Genomic DNA, 24,524 nt, shown 5'->3' with positions numbered 1-24,524 from the left:
CCTGGCTTTAACTAGGACTTATCAATCAAAGATGTTTAAGCAATTTTGAATTTTAATTTAGTAATAATAACAATAATAATAATCACTAAATTTGTAAGATAATATGTATAAAGGTATAAAAGAATGGGCAATATTTAAGTTACTTTTTAGAAATGTCACACATTAAGTTCAAGATTTTTTCCAATTATATGATTACAAATATTTCTGTTAGAGGTATTCAGTGACTTTTGTTTCATTGAGTGTTAGTTATTGAGACTTTAAATGGTTGTAAACTTTTAGTTAGCCAAACCAGTAGTTCAGATTTCTAAAGTATTATTGCTTCATAAATCTGGATGTAAATCATAAATATCTGGTGACTGAGATGAGTGATCACTGACAATACTAGTGAATATTTGCTAAATGAGTTATTAACACTCAGAGGTTTATCATATTATTCATTAGCATATTAAAGTGTATTTAAGCATGTTCTAGAAAAATAAATTATTATTATTATTATTATTTTTCACAGATGCCTAATCTCCCTTTATTTCACACAGCTATGCAACTTGTGAGGCCAAGGATACAACCACAATTAAGGTTTAATTTACATAAATAGCTAGGCGAGGTGGCTCAAGCCTGTAATCCCAGCACTTTGGGAGGCCAAGTCCGGTGGATTAACTGAGGTCAGAAGTTCAAGACCAGCCTGGACAACATAGTGAAACCCTGTCTCTACCAAAAATACAAAAATTAGCCGGGCATGGTGGCAGACACCTGTAATCCCAGCTACTCAGGAAGCTGAGGCAGAAGAATCACTCGAACCCGGGAGACGGAGGTTGCAGTGAGCTGAGATCACGCCACTGCACTTCAGCCTGGGCGACAGAGACTCCGTCTCAAAAAAAAAGGAAAAAAAAAAAAGAAAAAGATTAAATTACATGAATAAGCTTTCTTCCCCATGAAAATAATATGTGTCACTTCACACTTGGTCTAACACACAAAATCCCCACCCTATCTGGCACAGATACATTTAACATGCAATATTAAGTACAATTTCCATTTTATTTTTCTCCAGAGAATAGTCTGTCTTCAGCCTTTAAGAACTCAGCTCCTTACAAGGGTTTTGGTGGGGGACGTGGGGCAGCACCCACGGGTCTAAATCGGGGTGGGGGTGTTTGGTCCTTGTGGGCTTCACGAGATCGATTCCTGACTACTTTGCTGTGAATTGCACAACTCACACAGTAACGTAGCTTCACATACAGCTTGGGAAGCACATAGGCATCGAAGACACTCGCTTCAGAAATGTCCCTGACTGCTGTGGCCTCCACTATGTTTCGAATGACGAATTTCTTAATGGCCTTGTCCTTGGGCACACATCGGGCACAGTTAGTGCAGCAAATAGGCTGCACATGGCCACGGCCCTTTTTGGCACGACCGTTGTTCCTTCTTTTCTTTGTCATCATCGAGGCACGGACCGGAGAGAGCTAGAAAAATAAATTATTGTAAAAGTTCAATGCATTATACAATTATATTTATCACTATTAGTAGAAACATATTATTTTATCTGATATTTACATAACGTATTTTCCTCCCTTGGATAATATGTATTTCCTTTCAGTCTTAGACACTTGCCATTTATTGACACAAAAATAGTACCCTACAAAGGAATACAAATTTAATGATCCTTTAATTTATTTTCTCAATATTTTCCTATTTATCAAATGAGTGCTCTTATAATTTTACAATGAGCAGCCCAATTTTAAAATCTGAAGTGCTTCTACAAAGTAGTGATGACAATACCATACAAATTGGAAGAAATACATTGCATACTAGAGACTGAATGAGTTCTCTACCAATGTATTGTAACAATTGAAACATCTCTTCAAATTATATTATTTGATACTACTTTGGCTATCCCACATTAATGAAATACAGTCTAATTTAATTACATATTATGATCATTGTACATACATGAGTTCCTGGTTATTTAAATTCATCCAATGCAACCTTTAAGAAGATTTTCAGACAATTATTTTGAGTATTGCACTACCTCTGCTATACTAATACTTTATGGATCTATCATACTTTGCAAAGATAAGCCATTTAAATTTATTAGATTTTAACAAATCTTATCTTCTGGTAAGCTTGTATAATATTTTGATAGATGACTATAAATCACTGGATTTCCAAATCCAAAGAAAATTTATTTCTTCAAAATAAGTCTATTTTGTGTCTGGGTCATTTTCCTACCACCTCATTTTCATTATAATGGCTTATTCTCACTATAATTCAAATGTGTCCCCATAACTATGTATTAATTGTTATAGACAAATTGCATAGAGACAATTAATTACAATCACTTCCTTAAGTGGTTAAAATTAAAATGAACTTAAGTTGCATGATTCATAACACAAAAATAATGGTACTGACAGACATTAAATTAATAAATAGGGCCATCTATATTGAGAGTTGCACCTATTTTTGTAGAGTAAAACATCTGCTTTTGAATTTTGTAGATCTGAAAGCTTGTTGACTCCTTTTCATCAACCTTAGATAACTGTACAATTGATTTGATTAAATTCAGTAGAGAGGTTTATGTCTTTGGCTGTATAATGTCTAGGTTCAGCATATCTATTATTGTGCTCAATAAACTTCAGTTCATGGGCAACACAGGTTTTGTAGTCAATCTTTAGAAAACACGGGTTACTAAATCTCCTCTTAATGAATTATTATATATATAAACATATTGAAGCTTCTGTGCAGTTGTGTATTCGAAAATTAACTTTATACTTGAGCAAGCAAGATTATTTATCCAATATAAGACACTTTCATGTGCACATTCATGTACATCACTTGGAACAGATATCTCTTAACTTTCGTTCTGAGACACTGTTGATGTATCACACTTAGACTGGGCTGCTTCTTCATCTTAAATAAAAATTGCAAAAGTAAAATAGACATATTATAAAATTTTAAAATCATTTAAAGTGAAAAAAGTATGTCTTCCCCTCTGCTCTATTCTCAATTCCTAAGTTCATTATTCATTTTCTCCAGTATTTTATTATGAAAAATTTTCAAGAATACATCAAATTTGAAAGAATTTTACAGTGAATACTAACTAGATATGAACATTCACATTATGCAAATCATTAACTAAAGTTTAATATATGAGTACTTTTAAAAAATGATGTAAACTTTACAATGAGATGCACAAATTTTAAATGTGCAATTGCTGTGTCTTTACGCATATATATACCCTTCAAATAAATAACATAAAACCTTGATGAGATTTAGAACATTATCATTACCACCAGAATGTTCTCTCATATACATTTTCAGCCCATCAATGTAATCTCTTACTCTAAGGCAAATCCAATTTTGTTTTAACCACAGATTAATTTTTCCTGTTCAAGAATGTTATATAAATAGATTCATATAGTATATACCCTTTTATAAAAGGTATTTTATACTTATAATAATATTCCTGATATTTATTAATGATGCTACAGAGGAATTGTTAAGATTTATTTTCTTAAGATAATGTATTCTTAAGAGATAGTACATATCAGACATTTTCTAATAGTGCATAAATTTGCACATAGCCAATCTCTTCTAATTCTTGTCAACTTTATTACTCTTCATTTCAGAAGTTGTCTTCTCTAACTTTGCCTCTAAATTATTAATAGAGCTATTTTCTTTTTGTGTTTTCTACTAAAATATTTAATCCCAAAAAGTCCACTGTATTACCTTTTTAAAAAGTCTTTAGTTTTTTAGAGCCATTTTATGTTCACATCAAAATGAAAAGAAAGGTATTGAAATTTCCCATATAACCCTGGTCCCTACACATGCATACCCTCCTGCATTATCAACATCTCCCAGTACATTTGTCAAAACTGATGAATTTAGTCATACATCATTGTAATCATCGTTGTCATCCAGAGTTTGTAATTTACATTAGCTTCACTCTTTTTATTGTATATTCTGTGAGTGTGGACAAGTGTATGATGACATGTATCTACCATTATAATATCATACAAAATATTTTCATTGTCCTAAAAATCCTATGTGCTCTGTCTGTTCATCACACCTTCCCTTCCTCCAACACCAGGCAACCACTGATCTTTTCACTGTCTTCACAGTTTTGCCTTAATTAGACTTTCACATAGTTGGAGTTATACAGTATGTAGCCTTTTAAGACTAGCATATTTCACTAGTAATATACATGGACATCTTGGCGAGCTTCTTCCCCAAATTCTGACAATTATGATTAAAACTGCCGGGCCGAGCGAGGTGGGTCACACGTGTAATCCCAGCACTTTGGGAGGCCGAGGCGGACGGATCACTAGGTCAGGAGATCAAGACCACCCTGGCTAACACGGTGAAACCCCGTTTCAAATAAAAATACAAAAAATTAGCCGGGTGTGGTGACAGGCGCCTGTAGTCCCAGCTACTCGGGAGGCTGAGGCAGGAGAATGGCGTGAACCCGGGAGGTGGAGGCTGCAGTGAACTGAGATCGTGCCACTGCACTCCAGCCTGGGTGACAGAGTGAGACTCCATCTGAAAACAAACAAACAAACAACAACAACAACAAAACTGCCATAAACATCCTTGTGTAGGTTTTTGCGTGGAACTAAACTTTCAATTCCTTTGGATAAATACCAAGAAGTATGATTGCTGCATCACATGGTATAAGTTTATTTAGTTTTGTAAGAAACCACCAAACTGTCTTCTGAAATCGCTGTACCATTTTGCATTTTCACAAGCAAATGAATGAGCGTTCAGTTTGCTTCACATCCTTATCGGCATTTGATGTTGTCAGTGCTCTGTATTTTGGCCATTCTAATAGTTTGGTAGTAGTATATCTTTGTTCTTTTAATTGTTATTTCCCTGATGACATGATGTGGAACATCTCTTCATATGTTTATTTGCTATCTGTTTATCTTTTTTGGTGAGGTCTCTGTTAAGGTCCTTGGCCCAATTATTAACTGGTTGTCTGTTATCTTATTGTTGACTTTTAAGAATTTTTTTGTATAGTTTAAATAACAATTATCAGGTATGTCTTTTGTAAATATTATCTCCTTGTCTGTGCCTTATTTTTGTATTTATTCTTTAGACACTGTATTTCCCAGTGCAGATTTAAAAATTTTTAATAAGTTCTAGTGTATCAATTCTTTCTTTCATGAATTGTGCCTTCGTTGTCATTTCTAAAAATTTGCCAGACTATCAGTCACCTAGATTTTATGTTACATTATCTTCTAGAAGATATACAGTTTTGCATTTTACATTTAGTCTGTGATCCAGTTTGAGTTAACTTATGCAAAGAGTCTAAGGTCTGTGTTTAGATTCATTTTTTACAAGTGGATGTCCAGTTGTTTCAGGACCATTTATTGAAAAAACTATCTTTGTTCCATTATATTTTCTTTGTTCAAAGATCAGATGACTGTATTTATGGTAGAGAAAACTATCAATGGAACAGAATATAGAACTCTATTTTGGAGCTCTAAATTCTGTTCCATTAACAGTTTTGCCTACTCTTTTGCCAATACACTGTCAAGATTATAGTACTTTATAGTAGGTCTTGAAACTGGGTAGTGTCAATCCTCCAACTTTTCTCTTCTTCATTATTAAGTTGGCTGTAAGACATTTTGCCTCTCTATAAAGATGTTAGAATAAGTTTATTAATATCAATAAAATGAGTTGCTGGGATTTTGATTCAGATTGCATTGACTCTATAGATCAAGCTGGGAAAAACTGACATTCTGACAATATTCAGTTCTCCTATCCATGAACATAAAACATCTCTCCAGGTATTAAGTTCATCAATTTTGTAGTTTCCCTCATATAGATCTTATTTGTATTTTGTTAGATTTGTAACCAAGTATTTCATATTTGGGATGCTAGTGTAAATGGTATTGTTTTTAATTTCAAATTCCACTTTCATTCCTCATATGTAGGACGGCAAGTAATTTTCATATATTTTCTTATTCTGCAATTTTGCTATACTCACTTATTAGATTCAGGAGATTTTTGCTAATTTGTTCAGCTATACCAGATAAAAAGTCACGTCATCTTCATACAAAGATAATTTTATTTCTTCCTTCACAATCAGTATACTTTCTGTTTCCTTTTCTTATTTTATTACATTAGCTAGGACTTCCAGTGTGATTTTGAAAGGGGGTAACAAGAAGAGATATCTTTACCTTGTTTCTGTTCTTAGTGGGAATGGTTCCAGTTTTCTCACCATGAAGAAGTATAATGTTGTCTGTTGTTTTTCTTTTTTTTGTATATTTTAAAAATCAATTTAGGAAGTTTTCTTCTATTCAGAAATTACTGAGAATTTTTATTGTGAAAAGATGTTTCATTTTGTAAAATGCTTTTTCTGCATCTATTGATATAATCATATGATTTCTTTTTCTTTAGCCTGTTGATGTGGTGGATTACAATAATTTATTTTTAAATGTTGAACTAACTTTACATACCTGAGATAAATCCCACTTTGTCATAATGTGGGATTATTTTTATACATAGTTTGTTGTATTTGCTAATATTTTGTTGGGAATTTTTACATCTATGCTCATCAGAGATGTTGATCTGCAGGTTTTTGTTGTTGTTCTTGGAAGGACTCTGACTGATTTTTGTAGCAGGGTACTGCTGAAAACAGAGAATGAATTGGGGAGTAGCCCCTCTGCTTCTACCTTCTGAAAGAGTTTTCAGAAAATTGGTATAATTTCTTTTATATAAAAGATAAGAAAAATTCACTAATGTATACATCTGGGCCTAGTGCTTTTTGCTTTATAAGCTAATTAATTATTGATTGAGTTTCATTGATAGACATTATGAATGTCTTTTTGTGTGAGTCTTAGCCAATTTTGTCTGTCAAGACATTGGCCCATTTTATTCATATTTATTGAATATGTAAGTTTGGAGTAGTTCATAATATTCCTTTGTTATCCTTTTAATATCTCCGGAATGTGTAGTGTTGGCCCCTCTTTTATCTCTGATAATGTATATTCTATTTTTTTTCTTACTTAGCTTGGCTAGAGGCTTTTCAATTTTATCTTTTTGAAGAACAAGATTAAAAGTCATTGATTTTCTTTACTGATTTCCTGTTTTCAATTTCATTGATTTCTGCTCAAATTTTTATTATTTATTTTCTTCTCCTTACATTGGATATAATTGGCTTTTCTATTTCTAGTTTCCTAAGGTGGAAGCTTAAAATGTTAATTTTAGCTCTTTCTTCTTTACCAATAACTTTCACTCTCAGCACTGCTTTCACTGCCCCTCACAAAGTTTGATATTTTATTTTTATTTTCATTTAGTTCAAAATTTTTAAATCATCCTTGAAATTTCTCTTTTGACCAAAGTGTTATTTATTCATTTAGCATTAAGGGGAAACATGTACCGGTTAATTACATGGGTACATTATACGATACTGAGGATCCCATCACCCAGCTATCAATAGGTAGTTTTTCATGCAATGCCTCCTCCCTCCTTCCCTTTATTGGTAGTATCCAGTGTCTATTGTTTCCACCTTTATGTCCATGTTTATTCAATGTTTAGCTCCCACTTATAAGTAAGAACATGAAGTATCTGGTTTTCTGTGTTAATTCACTTAGGATAATGGCCTCCAGCTGCATCATGTTGGTGCAGAGGATATAATTTAGTTCTTTTTTATGGCTGTGCAGTATTCCATCATGTATTATACCACATTTTCTTTATTCAGTCCATCATTGATGAATACCAAAGGAAAATAAGTTGGTCTACCAAAAAGGCCTGTTGCCAGGCATAGTGGCTCATGCTTGTAATCTCAACACATTGGCCGAAGTGGGAAGACTGCTTGAGCCCAGGAGTTCAAGACCAGCCTGGGCAACATGACCAGACCTAGCCTCTTCAAAAAATACAAAAATTACCTGGATGCATTGGCATGCACCTGTAGTCCCAGCTACTCGGGAGGCAGAGGTGTGAAGATCACTGGATCCCGGGAGGTCAAGGCTGAGGTAGGCCATGATTTTGCAACTGCACTTCAGCTGGGTGATAGAGTGAGACCCTGTCTCAAAAAAAAAAAAAAAAAAAAGGAACCACATATGGACTTATATGATCATCACAGCGCTACTCAAATTTTAGCAAAGACAGACATGAAGTCAACTGTGTGTTATTTAGATGTGTGTTTTTTTAGTCTCCATATATTTTGGAATTTTCAAGTTACTCTTAATTTACTAATTTATAGTTTAATACCATTGTTTTCTGAGAGTTGGCATTGTATAATTTCTATCATTAGAGTTTTTAATATGTGTTTTACGTCCCAGCATGTTGTCTATCATGTGAGCTTGAGAAGAATGTGTATACTTCTGCTGTGGGATGAAGTAGTCTACAGATATCAATTGCATACAGTTAATTGATGGTATTTTTGAGTTCAACTATGTTACTAATGAGTTTGTGTCTGCTGGATTTGTCCATTTCTGAAAAAGGGGTGTAGAATTACCCAAATACAATAGTAATTTCCTCTAATTTCTCCTTACATTTCTATCAGTTTTTTTTTTAATTATACTTTAAGTTTTAGGGTACATGTGCACAATGTGCAGGTTAGTTACATACGTATACATGTGCCATGCTGGTGTGCTGCACCCATTAACTCATCATTTAGCATTAGGTATATCTCCTAATGCTATCCCTCCCCCCTCCTCCCACCCCACAACAGTCCCCAGAGTGTGATGTTCCCCTTCCTGTGTCCATGTGTTCTCATTGTTCAATTCCCATCTATGAGCGAGAACATGCGGTGTTTGGTTTTTTGTCCTTGCGATAGTTTACTACATTTCTATCGGTTTTTGCGTTGCGTATTTTAACAGTGTTAGGCACATACATGTTAAGGATTCTTATGCTTTCTTTCAGAATTTACCCCTTTATCATTATTCAATGTCTTTCTTTATCTATCTACCTAGCTAGGTTTGATGTCTGCTTTATCGGAAATTAATATAGTTATTTATACTTTCTTTTGATTAGTGTTAGCATGGTATATCTTTCTCAATTCATTTACTTTTAAGCTATGTATGTCTTTGAAGTGAGTTTCTTGTAGGCAACATATACTAACTTGAGTATTGTTTTTAATCCAATCTGATCATCTTTGTCCTTTAATTTGTACATTAAGACAAATTGATATTCAAAGTGATTACTGATATTGATGGATAAATATCTACTCTATTTGTTACTGTTTTCTATTTGATATGCCACTGGAAGTAAGACGTCTATCCAGAGAATGAAATAATATAACCTTCTAATAACTGGGGTCATTAATTAATATTTTATTCTTGGTATTGATACAAAGTTTAACACAAAGAGAGGACTTAATTACTATATACTGAATAACTCTAGAAATTCATGAATAAAAATATTTTTAACTTCAATTGTTAAAGCATCTTTCATTGGTTAGTTCCATGCTAATATGTACTTTGTACATGTTGAAATAATTGTAGTTCCAAAAAGATCCTAATATGTGTAATTGCTCAAACACACTAGAGGTTTTCTTCCTTGTTTATTGAACCATTAACATTAATATGTGTGTTTGTTGGTTAGCTTTTTGCTGCCAGTTGTTTAACAAAGTAAAGCTTGTAACTCTGGTATTCCTGCATACATTTGTGTTACTTGACAATAGCCAGCAGCAGAGGAAAATACAGGGTGGTCACGCTTGCTTCATAATGTCTTGGTCTGGAAATTTCACACATAATTCTTTTCATATTCTATTAGCAAGGACTCAGTTACATGGTCTATTCTAATTGCAAGAGAGACAGATAACTTTATTTCCTGGTGGCCAGTAATAAGAGAAAGTGGATAATTTATGAAAAACTTAAAACCTCTGAAAAGACTTGTGAAGTTACAATGGTTTATGTTCTGCCTCTGTGTCATGATATAGTGGATTTCAGTGATTTTATTTTAAAATTCCAGTTATGCAACAAATTTGCATTTATATCCACACCTAAAGCTTACCTAAGATAATGGAACAAAGAATTACTCGGAATATTTTCAAACATCATCTGATTCCACTGTAGTTAAGCATTATCAATAGAGTGTTCATGAAAATATACTGAGTGTTGAAACTTTGTTAATTAGAAAAAAATATATTTAGTTTCTCTGAAGAATTTTGTTGATTAATAATATTTTATCCCCTGAGTATCCTGACCATTTGTGGAAAGCAGGGACAGGGACTTCTGAATTACATTGAGTGAGTCATTTGGAAATGTACAATTTTAATTAAATAATAACAATTTACATACCACAATTTTTTCTCAAATCTCACATTCTCATATGGCAGGTCCTAATTGTTAATTATCATATAACCCTGCAATGTAGGTATTTTAATTTCTGTTTCAGAGATTTTGAAACTGTGAATCTTGCCCATTTCGTGGCAGCTAAGAAATGGCAGATGTTGAATTCAATCTCACTTTTCTCTAAGTAAAAATTCTGTGCACCTTCTACCACACTACATTGTTTTCTTTCCTTTGCTAGGATTGAGAGCATTCAATTTGGAAGTGTAGGACATTTCATTTAACATTAGGATAATGTTTTATAATACATTTATTCTATTATTCTAGATAGTAAAATGATTTGGAAAAGATCCATTTTTGTAGGCTATTCAAGTGTAAAAATTCTTGATTGGCACTTTTTTTATTTTTAGTTTTAAATTTTCAGCACTTTGAATATGTCATCTCTGTTGCCTTCTAACTGCAATTATTTATTACATCAGTTGTTAATTGTATTGGGCTCCTTGTGTGAAGAGTTGGTTTTCTTTGGCTGCTTTCAAGATTTTCTTTTTATGTTTGGCTTTCAACAATTTGACTATGACGTGTGAGTGTGGAACTGTATGTTTATCCAGCTTACTAAGAACTTCAAACTTCGGAATGTATAAATGTTTTTCACCAAATTTGGGAAGTTTTCTGTTATTATTTCTTCAAAAATATTTCTTTACCTCTCATTTTATTCTGGTACTCTTATTATGTGTATGTTGGTGTGCTTAATGATAACCCAAATTTATCTGAGACTGTATATTTTTCTTTTTTTATTTTCCCTATTCTTCAAATTGCATAATTGCATAATCTCTATCAATTTTTTGTCAATTTTGTAGATCTTTTCTTCTGCCAATTCCCGTATACTGTTCAGCCATACCAGTAAATTTTTATTGTTTTAATGTAAATTCCACAACTATTTTAAAATAATTTCTACTTCTTTATTGAATTATGTATTTGATGAGAAATTGCCATCACAGGTTTTTGTTTTTTTTTTTTTTTTGTCTGTAATTCTTTGCACTTGCTTTCCTTTTAGCATTTCAACATACTTATTATAGTTACTTTGAGGTCTGTGTTCACTAAGCTCCAACATCATCCGAGATTCCTCAAAAACAGTTTTTATTGCCTGATTTGTATTTGTATTTTTTTTTTACTCCAGTGTATGGGATCCTCTCTCTTGTTTCTTTATATACCTCATACATTTTTGTTTAAAAAATAAGCATTTTAGATAATATATTGTACCAACTTTGAATATTGATCCCCCTAGTTTGGGTTAATATTGTTGTTGTTTGCTTTCCCTTTGTATATTTGTTTAATGACTTGGCTAATCTAATTCTGTAAAGTCTGTTTCTTCTGGAGCATGCCCTTTCTCAGAGTGTCTTCCTTGATTTCGTCTTTTTGCCTGACTAACAAAGGGTCCCTCCTGGGTCAGCAGAAGCCTCTTATTTGCCCAGCGTGGTGTTTATGCTCCCTTAGTAAGTTATGTTTTTATGTTTTACCATTGGATGTGTTTGTGTGGCTTGGAGGTGCGATCCTAGATCAAGGAGTTTAAATTTTTGCCTCACATTCAGCCAGGGACTAGTAACTTTGATCTTCTCTTTCTGACCACTTCTGAGTAGGGACAGCCCTGGACATGCACACAGTCTTCTATCTCTCCAAGGATGCTTTTGGTTTTATTTTTAATCCTAGTTTTTAGGAGTTGACCTAGTTTATAGTAGCTTACTATTTATCCATGTTTGCTCATGTGATGTCTTTCAGTGCCTTTGACAGTGAGGCTTCCAGGCTATACTGATGGATTTGTGGGCAGACTCATGTTTTCCTGTCTGCCCCATGTCCTGCTCTCATTGCCCTGAGTTTAGCCTAGTACATGTGCACAACCTTCCTGGCTTCCAGAATTGCCTATGATTCCAGAAGAATGACACTTGGCTATACTTTAATCAGGTTATTTTTGTTATAGTTTTGTTGTTCTGTTGTTTTGATTGCTGCTAGTATTCTGGAGCTAGGAAAACCCTCTTAATTACTATTAATCATGATCTCCAGTGATTTTGACAGTTATCTTAGGCATGGAATTTTCCATGCCCTGTTTCAAATAAAGTCAGTTTCCTAAAACAGAGCTGCAAAGCTCTTACTCAATAAAGCATACCTCCTCTTCTCTGGACAGAACATATGTGTCACCACAAAGGATCTAGGAGACCAGATGTCTTCTCAGTTCTCTGGAATAATATCCCATCACTATGAGCAGGCCTGAAGATAGAGGTAATAGCTCCTGGTCTTCTCCACTTACCTTTCTCAGTGTGAAACATCTTCCTCATGAGCAATCTGAATGGGGGCAATCAGAGCACAGTGTTCTTGGCCTGCCACATTTGCAGTGGAGCTTGCATCCTACAAGTAGGGGCTAGATGGGAAAAGGGAAATTCTATAATAGTTGTTTGGGTGGGGAGAGGATGAGAAAGGCTGATGGCTTGCCCCTTCTGAGGTGAAATCACAGCTATAAACTTGAAGATGGGGGTAGAGGGAGTCACCTGTCTTCTTGGCTGTACTCATTTGTCTTATTTAGTTCAGGATGTTGTAACAAAATACCATAAACTTAGTTGCTTATAAAAACTAGAAACGTATTACTTACAGTTCCGGAAACTGAAAGTCAGAGATCAGGGTGACAACATAGTTGGATTCTAGTGAAGACTCTCTCTCATACTGCAGACTGTTGACTTCTCATTGTAATCTTACATGGTGTAGAGCAGAGTGAAGCAAGTTCTCTTAGAACTCTTATAGGGGCACTATTACCACTCATGAGGTCTCTGCACTCATCATCTCATCTGATACTAATTACTTCCAAATGCTACACTCTTAATATAATCACATTGGGGGATAGGGTTTCAACATATGAATTCGGGGGGACAAATACTTAGTCTAGAATATTCCATCCCTTGCCCCCAAATTTCATGTTCTTCTCTCATGTAAAATACATTCACTTTATCTCTGCAGCCCCAAAAGTCTGGAATCAATCCAACATCCATTGTAAAATCCAAAATATCATCAACATATCATCTAAATCAGATATAGATGAGATTTAGGGTGCAATTTATCCTGAGGCAACATTCCTCTCTATCTGTAAACCTGTGAAAGCAAACAAGTTATATACTTCCAAAATATAAACAGACATAGCATAGACATTCCCATTCCAAAAGGAACAAGTAGGAAAGAGGGAAGGTTGAGGGTTCCCAAGAAAAGTCTGAAACCTAGAAAGGCAAACTACATTAGACCTTAAGCCTCAAGAAGAATCCTCTTTGGTTTGATGTTCTTCCTTCTAAATGCACTGGGAAGGAGGTCCCACCCAGCTAATTCAACAGAAGTGAGTGCACCAGAGTGCACAGGCCCCAGAGACATGGCTGCCCCCACCTAGGTTTCAAAGAACACATAGAACTGGAGAGAACCATGGGAGTGGAGTTCAGACTGATTGCTGCTTTGGGTCTTCCCATCTGGTCTAGCCATGGGGGTGATGTCACCATCCCAGTGGTGCTAGAAGGGAGAGAAATTGAGACATAAATTTTAATGACCTTGTCAGAATCTATACAGAGCTACATTGGAAATTATAAGTGGTATATTCAAATTATGATATGATTTTATTTGTTATTGCTGTTTTGTAATGCATATGAGTGGAAATGAATAAATCAAAGGAATTTTTATAATTTCATACCTAAGGACAGAAATAATGCTCCATTTGCTTCTGTATTTTCAGTAGCTGGCATCTAATAAGTATTCAATACATTAAATAATTGTTGCATTACTGCAGGAATTAAGGTGTTTGTTTTATATCATTTTCTAGTATTAACTTTAATAGACTAAAAATTACATGAGCATAATATGCATGTATGTTTCACATACTTGTCATAATCTAAGATTCTAGCTCATTCCTTTGCATACAATAGAAACACAATACCACTCTACTTATTGGATCATTAAATGATGAATGATAGAAGCCCCAGGTGTAAGGTGACCAAGCAAACTTGTTCAATCAATACATTCTTTCTGAATTAAATTATCTATATTTGATGGAATAGCTGATTTAAAGCCAGACATTAATTTTAGAAAAGCAATGCAAAAGTTAGTGCTAATAATACCTGAAAACCATTTATTGTTTAGGTGGACACTAGCAGGCATACTGTCAGATTGTATCAGTGTAACTTCCTGTTCTCCGAGCCAATTGGAAGAAAACGATGAACAAATAAAAATGGGGCTCTCATTCCTGGACTAGAAATGGGTAGAGAGCCAATTCTTACTGGCTACTGTGGAAGCAAGTTTTAAAAAAGCTTCTAACAAAATATTATAACTATAAAATATTCTACTTTGTATAGTAAGGAAGTAAAGGAGATTTTTTTTTCATTTCAGCTGAGGCACCAGTAGGATAACGAAAAGATGATAGTAAGTATGTGCCAATTCAAAAGTAAAGTGCTAGACCACCCACAGAGGACAGCAAGAGGAAATTGTTTAAATTTGATTTTGCAACACTTAAGCAGCAGCCAGTTTAAGAGTAGTTAAGTAGATTGCAGTTTCTCCTCTTTTTCTAGTCATAAGGAAGGCAAAAAATATATATTAAAAAATAAAAATCTCTTTGCAGCATAAGCAAAGCCATGTGACTAATTATGACTTTTTTTTTTTTTTTTTTTTTTTTTTTTTTGAGATGGAGTCTCACTCTGTCGCCCAGGCTGGAGTGCAGTGGCACGATCTCAGCTCACTGCAAGCTCCGCCTCCCAGGTTCATGCCATTCTCCTGCCTCAGCCTCCTGAGTAGCTGGGACTACAGGCGCCTGCCACCACGCCTGGCTAATTTTTTGTATTTTTAGTAGAGACGGGGTTTCACCGTGTTAGCCAGGGTGGTCTCGATCTCCTTACCTTGTGATCCGCTCAACTCAGCCTCCCAAAGTGTTGGCATTACAGGCGTGAGCCACCGTGCCCGGCTGACTTTTCTTTTTTTTTGGAGAGAAATTGTCATGTCATTTCACCTTCATGTGGCAGGTGAAAAAGTTCATAGAGAACACTGCTCCTCTTCTAGGCTGAAGCATGGAGGAGTACTGATGAGATCTCCACAGACTTTTTCACCTGCCACATGAAGATGCTACAAGTTCCAAATAGTACAACTACATCATGGGGGAGTCTCTGTTACCCTGGGTCCCTGAGTGTCTGTGTAGAACAGGGCATGCCCACATCAACCTAAGTGAACTAAAAGTATAAGTGAAGAATCAATGTTTGCTGTAGTATATTTCCTTGTGTTACCACAACATAAACTTCATCCTGATCAGTGCTGTTATAAATGAGATGAGACTGAAGTGACTGAGAAAAAAAAAATTGACCTGCCTATCCTGATGAACCTCCTGACTTCAACTGAGAGAGAGGGACTTCAAGGGTACTAAATAAAAGCCTAGCCTGACTTTCTTGTAGACTGTTAGAGATACAGAGCTACTTAATAAAAGGAGGAAAGACATTGGTGTGTCATCGAAGGAGCAGAGCTGAAAGGGACTTTCAGAATTGCCAAGCAAGTACATTGATAAACCTCTTTTTCTGAACCAACAAAAATACAGACAAAATAACTAAAATTCACTATTTTAGGACTCTGGTAATTAACAAATACCACAGAATGAACTAAAAATAACTTAATCAAGAGAGACTATTTAATTTTGGTAAAATAGTGAGGTCTGCAATATTTTAACTTGAGTTTATTTCTACTTTCCCCTTCTCTCAACTCAGTGGCGCGATAGCAGAGAAAAGCCCTGCAGCCGAAGAAGATGACTTACCTCCTTTGGAGCTACCTTAAAAGCCCCATCTCCACACACAGTCAATATTTTATCTGAACTTGAAGATTCTGGAAAATCTCCGTTCCCAGGGTTTAGTGCTATTTGATCTGACACAGTCCTCAGATCAGCAGAGTAGGGGATGCCAACTTCCAGGGCATTACAGAACAAAATGAAACTGCTGGCAACAGCTCACTTGCCTACAGCTGTGATTTCAGTTAGAGCAGCTTGGCCAGGATTTATACAGAAACTCTGGAGGACTAGATAACAACATGGAACTTTGAAAAGCTCTGGCATGTTCTGGGTAATCTAAAAGGTTCTTTACATGTGCAACACCATAAAAATTGCTTTTTGAGAAGGATCATACAATGAAGTATATTATCATTATTATTCTGGCAATGCTGCTGTGATGAGATAATCTGTTTTTCATTTTTGTCTTCAAAGAATAGAATACATAAAAAGGGAGAGGAGAGGTGTCAATAAAAGTCTGCAGTTCATAGGCTATATTCGAGCTGTTTATCAAAAACTTACATAAGAGGCATGCCTGATCCTTATTTAAAACACAAATGGCTTGTCTCACAATTGACTCACTAATAAAGAAGCCAATACATGCAGAGACAGGGCCTTATAATTGTGTTATTATATCTCATTACAATTACAATTTCATCTTTCTCCTAAATGAAAAGCGACATTTTTTCTTTAACAACAACCTCAATGTCTCTTTTCAATGTAGTCATTTTAACTTTGTGTTGTAATTGATGTACTTCTATGGGACTTATAACCCTTAAGTATTTACAGTCATTACACCCCAGTATTACTCTCTCTCTCTGTCTGTCTCTGTCTCTCTCTCTTTCTTTTCTTCATTGCATTCACTCTTAAAGTACTCTCATTTAAGGATGTTTGCCTCCACTGCTCTTGTCAATGTTACTAATAATCGTCACACTATCAAAGCCAATTATCAAATATCATTTATCATCTTAGTTAATATTTAAGCAGTATTTGATTTGTTTGATAAATATAAATCTCTTCCATTAGCTGTATGTAAATCTTTTTTGGTCCTATTCATATTTTCTGTCTTCTTTTTTTTGTTTTTCTTGTTCATTCCTTCCACCTCTCCTTAATCTGTAAAGGTTAAAGCAGTTGTTCTTCAGAGCCCTCTGGTCTCTAAATTGAACCCCCCAGGTAGGCTTCTCCAAACATATTGCTTTACATATTACATAACATTTGATAACTCCAAAATTTATATTTTCAATGCTGACTTATTTTCACAACTCCAAATATAAGTAGCCAATTGTTCATAAGTCATCTTAACTTGATGACTTGTAAACATCTCAGGACCATATATCCAAACCAAACTCTTAACAACTCTTACCCAAGTATGATTCATTCCTGATTTTCCATATTTTAGTAAATGGCAATAGCATTTTTCTAATTGCTCAGCCAAAACACTTTAAGATTACTTCTCAGCTCTTTACCATCACAACTCCTATCTAATTAATTAAAAAAATCTTATATTTTCAAAATATATCCAGAATCAAACCATTTCTCACTATCACCAATGTTATCATCCTTTTCAATACTACTATAGCATTTCATCATGTTCAATGTAGTAACATTCTAATATTCTCCTGCAGTCTACACTGATTTCCTGAGTCTCTTCTTCATAAAACATTCAAACTGATATTTCGAAAGTTATAGCATGATAACCTTGTATTACACATTTCCCAATGGTTTTCTATATTATTTAGAATAAAATCTGAGGTAAGTTACATGGGCTACAAATCCATATATAACTTGCTACAACTGGGCTACCTTTCTGATCTCATCTCCTGATGTCGCCTTCCTCACTCACTGGCATCAACTTCCATTAACTTCATCGCCATGCCTCCAACGTATCTAGCACACTCTCACTTTAAAGTTTGTTCCCAGTGCCTGGACTACTAATACTACTATCCCCCAGAAATCCATATGGCCCACACCATAAATAAAATACACTGGAAAATGACCCATTTTGTTCCAGTTCTCAAAGGGTGGTCCACAGAACATTCACACTGAAAAGAGCTGGTAGTTACTGTTAAACACGTCAGTTCTACTCTCCCTTTCAGTCCTATGGAGTTATAATATCAAGGCCTGTGATCCTGGAAACTGTACCTTTAAATATCATTTGAGTTGAATTCAATACATAGTGAAATTTGAGAATCGGTGATTGGAGAGTTGGAGCCAGATCTAATACAACAAACATAACAAATGAGCTTATTTCCATGTCAAAGACAACTTTAAAAAGATCTGAATCCACATGTCCATTCTTTAGGTTCACACTTGTGCATTTTGGCAGCAAAAGAGATGGCAGTTCTGGGATAGGTGATAAATAATTTATTAAGTTCATTCGTGGGGCTGTAGTTCCTGGGTCTAAAGGTCATGTTTAATCTATTATTTTAAAATTCTAGTTTTCCATGAAATAATACTGCCAAGATCTTCCAAAAACTATATAACTATATGCATATATAGTCAAACAATATGTCTACAGCACAATTAGGTGACAGAAAACACTAAACTTCAATTTGGACAAGTGGAGAATGTCCATGTATATGTAAGTGCAGAAAAAACCTGAAGTCAACAGAGCTAGGCACAGAGTCAATATCAAAGCAAGAAGCCAGAGGGAGGCTTAGGAAAATGGAAGAGGCAGAGGAATCCTAGCCAAAGCAAAACACAGGTATAATCAGTCTCAGAAAGAGTTTCAACCTGTCTGTCAAATACCAGAAAATATTCCAAAATCCGATGGATCTGACCTTATCTGTGTATTCTCAACAAGCAGGAGAAAAAGACTTCAAAATGAGTGAGACCAGGGGAGGTAATCTTGGAAGGCAAACTCTCATGGAGAGAGGAAACTGCCTTGCATGAGGGAAGTTCTCCTGGAGAACTGGTGGTAAAATGAAAGATGGAAGTGAGTGTTAGAAATTAAAAGTTCCAGAGAAACAGAATATCAAAAAATTGGTAAATTTCTTGCTCCCAAAACAAAAGAAAGGAAAGCATCGTCTACTTCTGCGAAGCCTCATTAGCTGAAAAAATAATATGAGACTTCAGCAACATAAGAATTCTCGGACAAAATCAACTTTGACAAGGTTTGATATAGACGTTTCCTCCAGGAAACATCTAGAGTATTAAAGACTCAGTGGGACCAAAGGAGATGAAGCACAAACATTATACAGTACACAATTGTTAGGTCATAATTTTAGTATTTTTATATATAAGAAGCCAGCATTTAGAAAGTCATTAGATATTCCTTTATTTTCATTGCATAATACTAGAGAGTATATTTATATTCAAAAGTAATGTTAGTTTCTCAAAAGTTTTCTTAAAAGAGAGTGCAAAATATGTATTAACTAAATCTTAATGGAATAATTTATTAGAATAACTTATTGTATTTTCATTGGTAGTTAGAGATGTCATAAAATAATTAAATTAGACAAGAAATTAACCCAAATGACTGAAAAAATTTTATTCTACTTTTTATCTCTGGTGTCAATCCCGATGGGCCTTAAAGCGTGACCCTAAAGTCGTAAGTCTGACAGTTGATGAAGCTCACAACCTTCTGATAGAAAACACTTTTATTTATTTTTAGATATATTAGAAGTATTGGACTATTGGACTTTTAACCCCTGTGTTAGAAGAAAATGCAATGGGATCTTTTGTGTCCCTGAGTATAAAAGGTTTTCTCAGGTGGGTAGTCATTTGTGATACTTGCCTGCTCAACAAAACCCTTTTTGATTGATGGTGCCCCCGTGACATTGAGTAGAAGAGTAGTCTAACTGTGATGAAACAGAAGAAAATATAGTACATAAGAATGCTATCCAGAGGAGTGGCTGTGGTTACTGACTCCTGCTATATGTTTTTTTTTCCGTTCTGTTAAAATTCATATAGCTGTATATTTTAGAACAAGGGATAAAATGTTTGTGGCTACACATAAAGCAACCTAAAATCAAAGCAAAATCTCTAAGGCAAACACATGGAATTTTTTGCATTGTTAGCTGTTTTTAGATAAATTACATATCTCATCTTCAATACGACCAAATAAGTACTACTTATATGCAAAAAGAAGATCACATATGTGCCCACAAATTAACATTCACAGGAATCTTCTAGTTTTATTTACCTCCCTTAGATTTCAAATATATCAAATGTACTGATTCCTGGGAAACATCAACAAATGTTAAAACCAGAAACATCTCAATATGCTTGAAAATAAACAAATAAACGCATAAGTGCATTCTTGAATGATAATAATTTAATAAAATATCATATTTTTGGCCAAATATTGAATATTAATGTTGCCTATTAAACATCTATACTTTTAAGAAATCCCCAATAGAGATAACAATGTAACTTTTTAAAATCTAGTGGTCACCATAGGTATGTATACACATACACAAAGTGAGACAGCCAGATGGGAGAGGGTCCCCAGAAAAACTCCAACCAGCCTGCACACTGGGAGGAATGTGAACTGGGGTGGAGCTACAAATGCTTGCACCATTTGCAGTGTGAGGAGCCCCGCCCCTCCTTTTCCTGGGTGGAACCTGGGATTCAAATTGTGAGGCAGGAAGCATTCTAGCAGGAATGCTGGCCTTGCGGAGAGTCCCTTTTCCCCCTTTTTTTCCCTCTTTTCACCCAGTAAAATCTGCTTTACTCACCCTTCAAACTGTCTGTGAACCTAAACTTTTGTGGCTGTGGAACAAGGACCCTGTCTTTAGCTGAACCAAGAAAAAGTCCTGCAACATTTCTGGCTTCCAACGTGGGGCTCAAGAAGTGGTGAGTGAAATGGGGACTCAAAACGTCTCACAGTGGCTTTTAAGCTGTTCATTCTCAGACTTCCGAGGTTAGGCGAAACACGCCCTAAACCCCCATTGCTCCCTGGGGTCGGGGGCTTTTCCATGGCCCTTTTCTTACTTTTTTGAGATGAGCAGGGCTCTTCACTCCCACTCCCCTCCATGCCAGGGCTAGGATGCATGGTCCAAGGGTCCCACACAGCCAGCTGGCTGGTTCCCAGCCCCAGGCCACTGCAGCCTTCCCTTTGCCTGGTCAAGGGGTTTAACTCTATTGAACAGTAGTTGAACTACTCTCCCTGGTGGAGGAACTACTTGCATAAGAATAAGAGGTTCTTCCCCAGGAATTTTAAAACTGTTTGTTTTCTTCCTCTTCTCCACCCCATCAGCAGTTAACCTTTAAAGTTTCTTTTTCTTCCCCCCTTTTAGAAGACACTTTAGTAGGCCAGGCCCCCAAACTATCCCTGTTTATATTCTCTGTAAAGCTTTTAATTGTGAAAAAGAATTTGTGAGGTTGGTCTTAAACCATAGCCAATCTGGTGTGCTTCCCATATCCTTATGGTTTGTAGCAAACTTCCTTGCAAGTCTCCATCTTGTTTTACATCCTGGGGGCATGGCTTGTAATTCCAGTGGCAAGGCTTTGTTCAGCAATCCTGCCTTAGGGAATACGTTTCTTTCTGTTTTGATATCTGCATGTTTTCCTAACCCTGTCTCTTAAAGAACCTCACTCAGGGACTGGGTTTTCTCCTGCCTGTCTTTGTAGTCATATTTGTGTGTGTGTGTGTCTATATGACGTCTGTGAAAAGAGCTCTAATTAATTTGGTCTAAAGACAGACAAGTGAGTGCTTAGATAAAATATTTTTTAAAGGGAAGAATAAAGCTGTAGTACCTTTCAGTTCACTTGACTTTTATCTTTGAGAAATAAAAAACAACCTTAAAGACTATTGGTATAATGCAGGTATCATTAAAATATAAATAGGTGAACTAAATTATGCTGGTCAGTTGCAAGGTTTGGTAAATGTTTTAAGGTTATAAACCGCTTTTGGGGGTTTTGAGAACGATTTGATTTGCCAGCTTCACAACTGGTAAGACCTAGGGACATATGGAACTAACCACCCCCTTAATTAAGAAGGCAAACCCTGGCTGCACTTAGCACACAATTAAAACAACTTACCAGGCTTTACTTTAAAGCCAATAATCGCTAGGGTTTATCATGACGTGTAATTGAAACTACTGGAAATAAATGATGTTCAGTCTTCCTTAGGTTGTATTTTTGTGAATAATGCTAATATATATTCCAAAGTCGTATGGGAGTTCTAAAATTCTCATGTCTAAGTATGTGCTATTAATCATAATTAATGTTGCTATGTTAAGTTATTGTAAACCACGGAGATAACCAAACTTCTTTGTCAGTTGTGTTTCTAACTGTAACTACCCTGGACATTTTGTTATTCACAGAAAATAGTTGTCTTGTTTTAATTCTTTTCAAAAATGGTTTATAATAAGCTATAGGACTCTTACAGGTGATCACAAATACAATTTCTGCTTGTACTGGAGACAATCGAGCTTCTGATAACTTTGAAGATTTCGACATTAGAATAAAGGAAAATGTACAGGACTCATCAAATCTGAAATATTCACAAATATCAAGCAAAACAAAAGTTAACAAAATGGACTTAACTCAGAAAGCTGAAGCAACCTTTTTGACTTTTGATTGGAATATTGCCGATCCTTGATTTGTTTTTCAGAGTCAAGGAAACTTATTTTGAGCTATTTATAGGCTTTAATAATTGAGTAAAGTATACTCCTATGAAAAAAATTGGAGCATGTTTATTTCTGTCTGTCTGGTTCCTCTAGAATTTGGAAACTATCTGTGAGTATTCTTACGGCAATATAGTTGTTTGCATCAGTGCAATAAGAATCGATTTTTATTTTGCAACAGGACACTATTGGAGAAAGTGGTCATGTTACCAAGGCTTTGACTGGAAGGGTATGCTTCCCTTTAAGGAGTTATTCTCGATCTGCAGAGCCAATAAAAGCCCCATGGGAGAAACTGGCCTCATACCCTCATATATCCAGTCCCTGCACAGGGTTCCTGACCTGTGGTCAGTAAAGAGTGTCACTTTCTAACAGGTCCAGGAGCTCAGAGTTTATCTTGAGACCTTAAGAGGAGAGAATCACCCAACTTGCAGATATTTGAGGATGGAAACCCATGGCAGGACTCAGACTTAAAAGATCTTATTTGAGATTCCTTGTGGAACAAACTTCCATCAAAGCCAATCCAAACGGCCTGTGTAGAAATAATTATTCTTGCTGCACTTTATGCAAATAATCAGGCCAAGTGTAAGACTAAATTCTATTTTGCAAACCATTTAGTCCTATAATTTTTTTTAACAAAAATGAGAACTGGTGAGAAAGAAATCTTGTTTTAAAACTTATCATATATTTGTCATTAAATTCTAAACTCACTAGTTGTTTTCAACTTTTTGCCTACATTTTAGACTAACCCTGCTTGTTCTTGTAAAGCAACCAGCATCTCTGGCTGCAGCTCAGAAAGAACAAAAGGGACGGATAATGTAGCAGATCAACATTCTGGTTCAAAGCAATTATCCTGCAAATTCTGCCAGGTGCTGGGAGTAAACAAGGTGCCCATGATCTGGAGGTTTCCTTTTTGGGAAAGTAAGACCAAGGGAGCTAACCAAAGCCAAGCCCCATGCACCCAAATCCTAGCAAGCATAACTATAGCCACGAGTTATCTGGGTGTGTCAAAAGACATCCTTTTCTCTCTCTTGATGGAGGAGGACTCAATTCCACAGCTTCACCTTAGCATTCAGCTTATGATAAGGAGTCCACGACACCCCCCAGCGCCACAGTTTTTTTCCAAACTCAATTCCAAGCTTCAGATTAAAGACCTAGGAAAGAAAACTAGATCTAAGGGACCTAGAAGCAGACAACAGGGTTTAAAAGGCACAGTGCAGGTAAGCATGGCTGATTCCTGCCGATTAAGCCAAGTCTAAGCTTCCTGTTTCAAGGATAAAGGCCATGTTAGTATCCATGGCATAAATGAAATGTATGAAATTCAAGGCTACTGACAGCAGGGGAGATAGGACATACATGGGTAACAGCAGATGATTTTCACCTCCTAGGTCTCCCTGCTTCATGAGTGCAAACTGCTTTGACACTCATGGCGGCACCTGCCAAGGTCACCGGGACTTGGGGATGAGAGTACGGAAGAAGGAAACAGAATGTTCTTCCTGCTTTCCCTCACATATCCTGGATATCTGCTAGCAAGATAAGGGAACCAGGGATGCCTGCTCTTGTCTTTCTTTATGGGTAGCCATTCATCTTCAGTCTGTACCCCTTTCAAATGCATCCTGAACTCCTGGGACTCCTTTGAAAAATGTCCTCTTTGTTCCTTTCTCCTCCTCGGTTGTCTCTTCACAGAAAGGTAACTGTCTTCAAACTACAGGACACTCCCATTAGATGCATCCTCCAAACTTGAAAGAGTTAATTTCCCAAACTTTAAACTGGTTGGCTTAGTATTGGGTTCAGGGGAAGGGAACCCAAAAACCCAACATGCCAGCAAAAGGGTAAACATTTATAAGTTGGGCTTTTGGACTCCCTTGCCCCATGCAAATTGATAAAACGCCTCAGAATTTTAGAGTT

At 35.7% G+C, this 24,524-nt stretch overlaps 1 protein-coding gene across 1 annotated transcript; it reads right to left on the bottom strand.

Moving 5' to 3' along the window:
* Positions 1 to 891: 891 nt before the first annotated feature.
* LOC100447091 (small ribosomal subunit protein eS26-like) lies at positions 892 to 1,433 on the bottom strand. Its single transcript, XM_063714114.1, has one exon. The coding sequence runs from the start codon at positions 1,431 to 1,433 to the stop codon at positions 1,086 to 1,088; it is 348 nt and encodes a 115-aa protein (XP_063570184.1). The 3' UTR covers positions 892 to 1,085.
* Between the last annotated feature and the right edge of the window lie 23,091 nt (positions 1,434 to 24,524).

The sequence above is a fragment of the Pongo abelii genome, chromosome 13, assembly GCF_028885655.2.
Source record: "Pongo abelii isolate AG06213 chromosome 13, NHGRI_mPonAbe1-v2.0_pri, whole genome shotgun sequence".
Taxonomy (NCBI): domain Eukaryota; kingdom Metazoa; phylum Chordata; class Mammalia; order Primates; family Hominidae; genus Pongo; species Pongo abelii.
Note: the sequence above shows the minus strand (reverse complement) of the source record. Positions and strands in the feature narration are given on the sequence as shown.

Bases quoted from the DNA above. Each gene is read 5' to 3' on its own strand.
- LOC100447091 (XM_063714114.1), bottom strand. From the start codon at position 1,433: ATGACAAAGAAAAGAAGGAACAACGGTCGTGCCAAAAAGGGCCGTGGC.